Source organism: Populus euphratica, unplaced genomic scaffold, assembly GCF_000495115.2.
Source record: "Populus euphratica unplaced genomic scaffold, PopEup_1.0 scaffold15.1, whole genome shotgun sequence".
Classification (NCBI taxonomy): Eukaryota; Viridiplantae; Streptophyta; class Magnoliopsida; order Malpighiales; family Salicaceae; genus Populus; species Populus euphratica.
In genome coordinates this window covers 1,319,294-1,329,112 of record NW_011499874.1, presented here as the reverse complement: position 1 = coordinate 1,329,112, position 9,819 = coordinate 1,319,294, and the positions used below count along the sequence as shown (strand labels likewise).

The window sequence follows — 9,819 nt, the reverse complement described above, 5'->3', positions numbered from 1 at the left end:
ATGTGCAAAGTGTCTGGGTGTTACCCCTTCACCTTCTCGTCTAGTTGGCCTGGGCACACTGCACCACTATTGGAACTCGCACTCAAAGAAACCATGCAACTTTGTGCTAATGAAACCATTTTTCATACGCAATCCCAACAAATTAAAGATCCTATAAATAAAAAATCTGAAGAATTTGATGAAACATGTGAAATTCAGGTGATCAAGTTAAAAAATTTGCAGCTTACACATAAATTTAGGCAGACTCTCCATAATGTTGTTGTTTCATAGGGTTTATATGGACTGGGATTAGTCGAGCAGTTGTGAGGTAGAAATGGTGGTTGTATTGCTGGTTTTGATCATGCTAATGTCGTAATAAAGCATCTTGAGACTATTGGGCAGGAGTACCTTGATTTCTCTTGCACAGTTATGGCTCTCGGAAAGATATGTTAGTCAAAGTGTCACTATCAATTTTATATTTAATTAAATAAAGTTTGGCACCAATGCTTTTTAAATGTACTCTTAAGATAAAAATGCTTTACAATATTGATTTGAGTTGCTTGTTAAATTGTTTATAGTTAGATTGTTTATTTTAAATTTATTAATTATTAATTAATAAAAATTTACCTAAATTATATATGAATTTATATTTAAATTATGTATTTTAAGGTATTTAAACTATGCATGAATTTTTATTTGAACCATATATTTTAATATACTTGAACTTTATATGAAAATACTTTCCATACTATTTTATAATCTGTTTTTACGATCCGAGTTTATTTTATATTTTTCATATTATGTTAAAAATGTGTTTTTGACAACCTTGATCTAGACCATAAATTGTACTAGACTTAATAAAAAATTTCCTTGAGCTATTTCTTATATAACTATATGATAAAAAAAAAAGACACTTGTAAAATCAAGCATCAATCCAATAACGAGATATTTATTTGAGACCATAATAACTTTATAGAAAACAAACTAAAATAAATTATAAAATTTAATTCTCAGCCAACTCAAGTTAACTTGTCAAACCTGCAATCTGACTCGTAGACTTCATTGAAATTAATTTTTTTATGAAATTATTACTTTATTGTATGACAACAAAAATAAATGTTTGTAAAATTGAATATCAATCAAATATCATGATATTTGTATAAGACGACAATAAATTTAGGAAAAAAATCAAAATAAATTATGAGAACTAACTCAAAATCAATCAAATGTTAAATGATAAAATTAATAAAAAATTCAATATTAAACTATGAAATAAAACAAAATCAAAGGTAAATAAAAAACGAAAGGTAATAATAATAATTAAAAAAAACGTTAAGCTATACAAGTTTGAGAGGGCTTACATACCTAGCCTTAAAAAAAACTCAAACAGGTGAGTCTACAAAGCTAATTCTGCATGCATAGATTTTTTCTTTATTAATGTTTTTTTTTTAAATAAAAATGTAATAAATAATGCATCATTTATAAAAATAGGTAAACATATTGTTTCTAATTTATCCCCAGCTAGTTCAAACATTCCAAAAAAATTTGGGTCTTTGACTTCTTGAAAACAAAACCCATTTTCAGTATTTTATGGTATAAAAACACATAAAAAACACCTTATATATTTCAATAAATCTTTTTGTGACATTAAATTAGCACAAACCCACTTAAAAATGAAAACTAACTTGAATTCAAAAAATCCATAAGCCTCCATTTACTTTTCTAATTTACGATCAAGGCTTTAAATCATATTAATAAAATTTTTATTATCAAATAGAACTTGTATTAAAATGAGTATTTTTTATGGTTGGAACATGATCAACCAATAACACTATCTCTTATTCTTTTTTTCTGTGTTTTTTGACATATTTCTCTTCTCTTTGAATTATATGTGAACAAAAGAAGTTTTTGCAAAAAAAGTTTGAAAAATCCTTTGGGCAATTTTCTTAGTAAAGGCGTTGGATGAACATTAAAAAAAAAATATTTTTTTGCCTGGTTGTTATTTTTTATTTCCTCATTTTTTTTTAAAAATAATTAAATCAAATTACCTTTTTAAAATAGAGCATCAACCCCATATTATAATATTTTTTAATATTATAATAACCTTATAAAAATACTAAAATAAATTATCAAGTTTATTTCCTTGTAATATAATATATAATTATATAATTAATTTTTTTTATGATATGAGAAAAACAACAAAAGACACTATAGAAATAATAAAAAAAGAAAAAAACCATTATTTTTGCTTTAATATCAATTTAGATCCCTTTATTCTTAATTTTTTGGATTTTTTTTAACATCATGATAATATGATAAATTTTTTAAAAATAATATAAAATTTAATTTATAATTAATACAATGTATAGAATAAAAATAACAAAATAAATTAAAAAAATATTATTTCAATCCATAATATTTCACATATGTGACAAAAATATCTACTCCACACCTAGTTGTCTTTTATTAATTATAAACAAAACAATCTCTTTATTGAAGTTAAATTAGCCATAATTATTTACAATTTAGTCGATTTAAATGAAATAAAGTGATAAAATGTGAAAAATATAAGATAAATTTTACGAATGCTTTTTTTTTTAAGCTAACCATTTCTTTAATTCTCCCTCTCAATTTGCGAGATTCGTTGTTGTGAAGTCAAAATAATTTTGAATCATTCTAACTTTATCGATGGATTATATGTTCACGTGGAAAGGCTAATTATTTTTCAAATGATAAGTTTTATGATACAAGTTTTATAATTTATATCTTGGTTTTGGTAGAATAATTATTATATTATTAAATAAATTACATGAAACTCTCCAAAGCCGACCTTGATCCTAGACCATGTTAGATTTTATTTTAAATTATCCACTTGAATAAATTTGGGTGATGTGGTTAAATCCCGGTTAAAATCTATCATTTTTTTTTTATAAAAAAAAACATTATTTTAGACTTCGATAAAATAACTCAAAGCAGCTTATTAATCCCGACTGACCCATGCAACCCAAATGATGGGCTAGGCCTCCTAAAAACGAACTAGAGCCCACAACTACCACTAGAAGCTAGCTTAAATAGGAAGTGTGATATTATAATAATAATAATTTTTTAAAATATTTTTATTTAAAAAATATTGAAATAATATTTTATTTTATTTTTTTATATTTATTTTTATATTAGTACATAAAAATAATTTAAATAATTTAAAAAAATTAATTAATTTTTTTTAAATGCTTTCCAAACAAGAAAAAAAACCCCGTACCAATAAGCTGGCCTCCCAACAAAAACTACACTGCAAGGTGGGATTCAAAACAAAATAATAAGGAGAGAGCAAACACAAAACTCAAAAGTTATTAAATAAAATACAAGTGTTTTTGAAAAATTTTTTTTTTTTTTTTATTTAAGTTAATATATTTTTAATATTTTAAAATTATTTTGATATATTTATTTTAAAAATAATTTTTAAAAAATAAAAAAATAGTATTAACATATTTTCTTTAATAAACAGAATCATTCTTGCCGCAGGCAGGATTGGGAAAACAACACCAAGAGACACAGTTATTTTGTCCAAGCAAGCAGGCCAGAGGCCCAGAGCCCACTATATTGTCTTCATTCTTATCCACGTGTCATCTTCCTATTGACTTTAATAGGAATCTGATCTCTTTTCCACTATCAGGGGAACCTAGTAGAAGACAAAACTTAACAAAGCAACAAATCAAAAGTTGATCTGCGCCGCACGTGATTGGTCATCACTAACCAAACGCCCTCTAATCTTTCCATTACCTTTTGCTCCCCTGTGTAATAAAGCCCTGCTAATAAGAATAAGAAAGCCGTAGAGAAAGAAGGAAAAAGGATATGGACTATCTTCGGTTGCGAGTCTTACCTCTACTAGCACTGCTCGCTTCTCTTCTCTACTTCTTCTACTTTCAGGATTCTCCCATGGTAAGTTCACTTACAGTGATGAAGATGGACTGGCCACACATAGTTGCAGAGATGAAGTATTTTTTTTTACTGAAATGTTGGTTTGCAGCTCTCTGGAAGAAGTGATTGTAGCCTCTTTCCTTATAACCATTACTGGATTATTAGTAAGCGTATTGTGACACCTCGTGGAGTTATTTCCGGTGCAGGTTTGTTTTAATAAATAACGATTCCTTATTTCTTTCTGGGATTATAAAGTTTTGTTACAAGCTTCTTGACTACTTTTTTTTCGCGAAAGAAGTGGAGGTAAAGGAAGATAAAATCGTTTCTATAGTTAAGGAAGAGGATTGGCATGGTAATTTGAAAAGGGGGCAAATAATTGATTATGGAGAAGCTGTTGTCATGCCTGGCTTGATTGATGTGTAAGAAATAGGAATCTGACTGCCCTGAAGTTTCTTCATTTTAAGATAATATGATCAATTTGAAATGAATATTTGTAAAATGATTGATTCTAATATTTGTTGAGAGAACACTACGGTCACGAAGTCTAGTTTGTTATTTTCGCATCAGCTTAGCAGTATCTTTTTGAGTATTAAAGCATATATGAATAAGTGATGAAATAACGACTTGATATGATTGCATCAGGCATGCACATCTTGATGATCCGGGAAGAACTGAATGGGAGGGGTTTCCTTCTGGGACTAGAGCAGCTGCTGCCGGTACTCTCTTTTGCTTGTTAGAATATACTGAAATTGAATTTTCTTATACTAATGTTGTGATCCTCACTGATGTTTGTCAAGAGAAGATGCCTTTTTTTTTTTTCAATTTCCCAAATTCTGCATGGTCTAGACTTCTTAAGAATCTCACACAATGTTTATAAATTGTGGCATGGGATGTCAATGGACATCCAGAATAGTAGTATGTCATTTTTTTTTTTGCCTACTTCTTATGGTCAGTTCATCTTCATGCAGTTTGAAACAATTCTGAATTTTATTGTAATGGGATTTTTTATGCCATTTGTTTTTTCAATTATCTCCACTGTTTCATTGTATGCACTAAGCTTGGCACTACTATCCTTTTACAGGTGGTATTACAACATTGATTGACATGCCTTTGAATAATTTTCCCTCAACTGTTTCTGCAGAAACTCTAAAACTCAAGGTACAAAGTTAAGGGTTGGATTATTATTTTAATATCATCGAGTAATATCAGTGCTTTCAGTTGCAGAGATTAAGCTGCAGTATTATTCTGCCCTTCGATTTTCCTAAACTATTAGGGAGATTCCCATTCAAGTCCAATTATCCTTGCTTTTTCTTGGGTTATGAAGTTTCTGGTTTTTTTTTTCCCTAAACGAGGATATAGTTTACCAACTCATGGGTTTTGTCCTAATGTTTTTGACATGCATGTGATAGATTGACGCTGCAGAGAAGAACATCTACGTTGATGTTGGTATGCTCCTAAAACCTCATCTCAGTTTAAAAATGTTTCAAGGAACTGTTTCTAAGCTCTAATATAACTAGGTTTTTGGGGAGGTCTTGTTCCTGAAAATGCATTTGATGCAAATTCTCTTGAAGCCCTCCTAAGTGCCGGTGCTCTTGGTTTGAAGGTAGGGAAGCATCTTAGGATTTTTATCTGTGATCATTTCTTACGAGCTTTCACTGAACAATATTTCTATGCATTGCAAGATGTTTGCTGCTCGAATTTGAAATCATGTAGTGGTATTCTCTCATGCAAACATGCTCTCAGCGTATATTTTTGGAACTATTTAATAAAATAAGTGGCGTGCACTTATCTGCTGCTACAGAATACAAGTGATGCCATATCAGTGAGGGATTTGATGGATTTCGTCCTTTGTTATCAGCTTTTAGTTTTACTAGATGCCAAATCAATTTTTAGAGCCTTTGTTTACCATGCCCATGCACATGTATTTTCTGTCGTTTTCATTCATTGAATTTGAATTATATATAACTACTTTCCTGTTCTTGTTTTGCAGTCTTTCATGTGTCCTTCAGGGATCGATGACTTCCCAATGACCAATTCTAGTCATATCAAGGTTGGGTTCTTGATGCATGGTTTAGCCTGTCTTATAACAAATTTGATCCGGTCAAATAAAATTGTGTTTGGGGTTTGGTACTGGTTCAAATCAATGCTGCATATCTGTTTATGTGATCTCCGTTCTTTCAGCAATATTAGATTCTATTTGACGCGTATTAAGCTTTTTGTGTTTTGCCTCCATAGGAGGGACTATCTATACTGGCAAAGTACAGAAGACCTTTACTTGTACATGCAGAGATTCTCCAAAATTCTGAAAGCTACTTAGAAGACGGTGAAAATGACCCTCGATCTTATTCAACGTACCTTAAGACAAGGCCACCGTCATGGTATGATATTGCTGATGACTTCTTTTTCTGAAGAAGTGAGCGACACATGAAGCTATATTTTACTTATCTATACTTAGCCTGTGGATCTAAATGATTGCAGTTTCTTTTTTTCGTTGGGCATATGGCTAACACTTTTTGACTTATGAAATAGCATAGAGTTATGCCTTTTCAGATAGTGTCATAATATTATGGCCAATTTTTACTTATTCTGTTTGATGTATGCTGTCCTAGATGAGACACTGGAAAAGCTAGAAGTTACAGATACTTTCATATTTTCAAAAGGCCGAGTTATTCTGTCATTCAGTGAACTATCAACATTTTCATATATTTTATTATCAATCTGGATTCAAGATCCTGCTTTTCATCTACATGTTATCAAGAAACAGGTTCCCTGTGGCATCTTCATATGAGCTCATTGTATATGTTTGGCTGGCACTTGGCATGATTTCTATGCATGTCTGCACATATAAGTAGTGACAATATACATTCCTTAACTAGGGAGGAGGCAGCGATTAGAGAGCTCTTGACAGTGTCCAAGGACACTAAGATCGGTGGTCCTGCAGAAGGAGCTCATCTTCATGTTGTTCATTTGTCCGATGCAGGTTCCTCCCTCCAGCTTCTAAAGGTATCATTTAATTTTCCTTGTACGGAGTGCATGTGCATAGAAATAGAGCCTTGTTGGGGGAGGGATGGGAATGATGCTTGGTACTACTGCACTGCTGGTGGAATTTAGATACCAGTTGAATATATCCAAATCAAATCAAATTGCATGTTTGACCTAGGGTCATCGTTTCCCTTTTAGTTGTGTTAAAACAGTTTCATGTCCTTGATAATTGCACATATTTTTTATGATGTCTTTTTCTGTGCTTTTATACAGCAAGCAAAAAGTAATGGTGACAGCGTAACTGTTGAGACATGTCCCCATTACCTAGCCTTTTCAGCAGAGGAGATTAAGGATGGAGACACTCGTTTTAAATGTGCTCCACCAATCCGTGACGCAGCTAATAAAGCAAGATTATGGACGGCTCTATTGGTACTTACAGATTCCAGGATGATATGTTGCCTTTTCTCTTCACATCACTTGTCTATGCATGATTTGAATTCTATTTCAGGAAGGTGACATCGACATGTTAAGTTCTGATCATTCACCATCAGTTCCTGATCTTAAACTCTTCGATGAAGGTAACTTTTTGAAGGCTTGGGGTGGCATATCTTCTTTGCAGGTTGGTCTTTCTTTTATTACCAACTCATATGACTGTTTTACTTCTACAATGCCAATACATGTGAAACTCTACTGGTTAACATCCTCGAGATGCAATCTTGTAGTTATACAGAATATTGTCTTACAATGTGCCCGTTTAGAATTTCAACGAGTTTGCTTGTCATCATTGAAACTGGAAATAGTAATATGGCTGACCTGGATTACAGGTTATTGAAGAAGGTTCAAATTCAGAATTTTTGGCTCACTTTTCATGCAGATTTTTGTCCATAAGAACATTCTAATCACCATGAACATTTTATTGCAAATGATATTTCAGATTGAATTAAGGCAAATATGAAAAAAAAGAAGATTAACAAATGGCAGCTCACTTGGTTTGCATTCTTGTGCATGAAAAAGAGCTAACCTCTTCCTTGTACATACATCCAAGGATCCTATCATCTCTTGTTGGGCAGTAACATTTTCTAGCACCTGTGAAGCGAAAGATTTTCCGATGGCTTTAGACAATTTCTGGCCTAAACAGACAGCAACTCAAACACTTGCAGTAACTATCACCGGAATAAAAAAAACCATGTCAATTGTTAGGACCATAATTTAACCAATGCAAAAGAGAAGGAAATTGTTGTCTATAATAGATATGTTTGCTATTTTGCTATCATTTAAGAAACCCATAGGCATTTTCTTGAGAGCATCTGCAGTTTGTTCTTCCTGTGACATGGTCACGTGGACGGCCATATGGTGTAACACTGGAACAGCTCGCACTGTGGTGGAGTGAAAGGCCTGCCAAGCTTGCTGGGCAGGATTTGAAGGTAAAGCTTTTCTCTTTCCTACTACTTAACAATGGCAGATGTCAAGGCAAGAAAATAAGAAAAAAAAATAAAAAAACCAGAGCAAACACATGAGAAAGATCATAACATTGTTTACAGTAATATCACCTGAAGCTGAACTTCATTTCGCAGGGGGCCATTGCAGTAGGAAACCATGCAGACATTACCGTATGGGAGCCAAATGTGGAGTTTGAACTCAACAATGATCTTCCTGTTTACCTTAAACATCCCGTATGCCCTCCAATTTCTCCACCCTCCTTTCTGATACATTGAACTAATGATGCTGCTTGTTCTAAATAGTAGTTTTTAGTAAAACGTTTACCATCGAAGGGATATTTCAAAGTGAATGACTGCAGTTGGAAGTTTGCATGCCAAATGGTCAATGATCTAATGAACTTTGCCTAATCATCGCAGTAAAATGATTTTACTGTCGAAACCACTAATCACATTTGTGCTGTGCACAGAGTATCTCAGCCTACATGGGAAGCAAACTTTCTGGAAAAGTTTTGGCAACATTTGTCAGAGGAAACCTGGTCTATAAAGAGGGAAAGCACGCTCCTGCTGCTTGTGGTTCTCCTATCTTAGCTACATAATGGGATAAATTAGAACAGTAAGCCCTGTAGTTTAATTTCCAATTTTTTTCTCTCCAAGAGGCCTTTTTTTTTTTTTGGGTTTCAATTTTGAATTTCCTAGCCTCCTAATTTCTTCAAAATGATGTTCATTTCCCACTCAAGTTCTGTCAAGGTGTCTTCGTAGCTGTCTGGTGCAATTTGCAGTCCAGTTTCATAAACCATATCAGGCACTCTTAACTTCTGTGTTTGGATGTGAATACCGTGCTCACAACCTGCCAAGAAAGAATGTGAATACTCCATTGGAGCCGCATGTATATATAATTGTGGGAATAAAATTGTAGGGTTTTTTTTTGTTAATTCTAAATAGAAATTTTAAGGTATTATTAAATATTACATAATAATATAAATTGATACTTTATTTAATAGCGTAGATTATGGGGTTGAATTGAGTCTTTAACATATATTAAAACTTTTATGATAAAGTGATCACGAGTTTGAATTTCACTATTTTTTATTTATTTGATAAAATTTAAGTATAAGGTAATGTATTTCTGTGTAAGTTTTAAGTCATTTGAGTTTTCATTTGAGAAAGTGTGTTAGAAAATAATATAAATTATATTTTAAAATTTTATTTAATAGCTTAAGGTATTGAATTAAGATAATTTTTTAACATTAAAAGAATTAATACTCTCGATATGCTGGAGTTTTAGCCATATAACTTATGAGTTTTCTGAAAATGTTAGTGAAAAATTTGATAATATTTTATATAGTAAAATTAAAAAACAAAAGCTAAATAGCAATTTAAAATAAATAAATGGATATAAGTTATCTTAAATTTAAAAAATATAGAAAATGAAAAACGAAAATAATATCAAAGGTCTCTAATTAATTTAAAGTTTTATATATAAATATTAAATCTATCTTAG

At 31.4% G+C, this 9,819-nt stretch overlaps 1 protein-coding gene and 1 long non-coding RNA gene across 5 annotated transcripts; one reads left to right on the top strand and one right to left on the bottom strand.

Moving 5' to 3' along the window:
- Positions 1-3,705: 3,705 nt before the first annotated feature.
- On the top strand, positions 3,706-9,245 carry ALN (allantoinase). Of its 4 annotated transcripts, none has more exons than XM_011029551.1 (16): positions 3,706-3,918; positions 4,007-4,103; positions 4,196-4,316; positions 4,540-4,613; positions 4,979-5,055; positions 5,307-5,343; positions 5,415-5,500; positions 5,888-5,947; positions 6,133-6,275; positions 6,774-6,900; positions 7,153-7,308; positions 7,388-7,498; positions 8,193-8,303; positions 8,454-8,552; positions 8,786-8,931; positions 9,056-9,245. In XM_011029551.1, exons 1-15 carry the CDS (start codon positions 3,832-3,834, stop codon positions 8,912-8,914), a joined length of 1,515 nt encoding a protein of 504 aa, XP_011027853.1. In that variant the 5' UTR covers positions 3,706-3,831; the 3' UTR covers positions 8,915-8,931; positions 9,056-9,245. The 4 variants fall into 4 exon arrangements, with proteins under 4 accessions (XP_011027853.1, XP_011027855.1, XP_011027854.1 ...); XM_011029553.1 differs by having other exon boundaries at positions 9,098-9,244; XM_011029552.1 differs by having other exon boundaries at positions 9,015-9,244.
- On the bottom strand, positions 8,978-9,611 carry LOC105128048 (uncharacterized). The gene is made up of 2 exons (XR_842759.1): positions 9,565-9,611; positions 8,978-9,252 (listed from the first exon to the last, which is right to left on the bottom strand). It is a non-coding gene; the product is annotated as an uncharacterized LOC105128048 (long non-coding RNA).
- Positions 9,612-9,819: the final 208 nt, after the last annotated feature.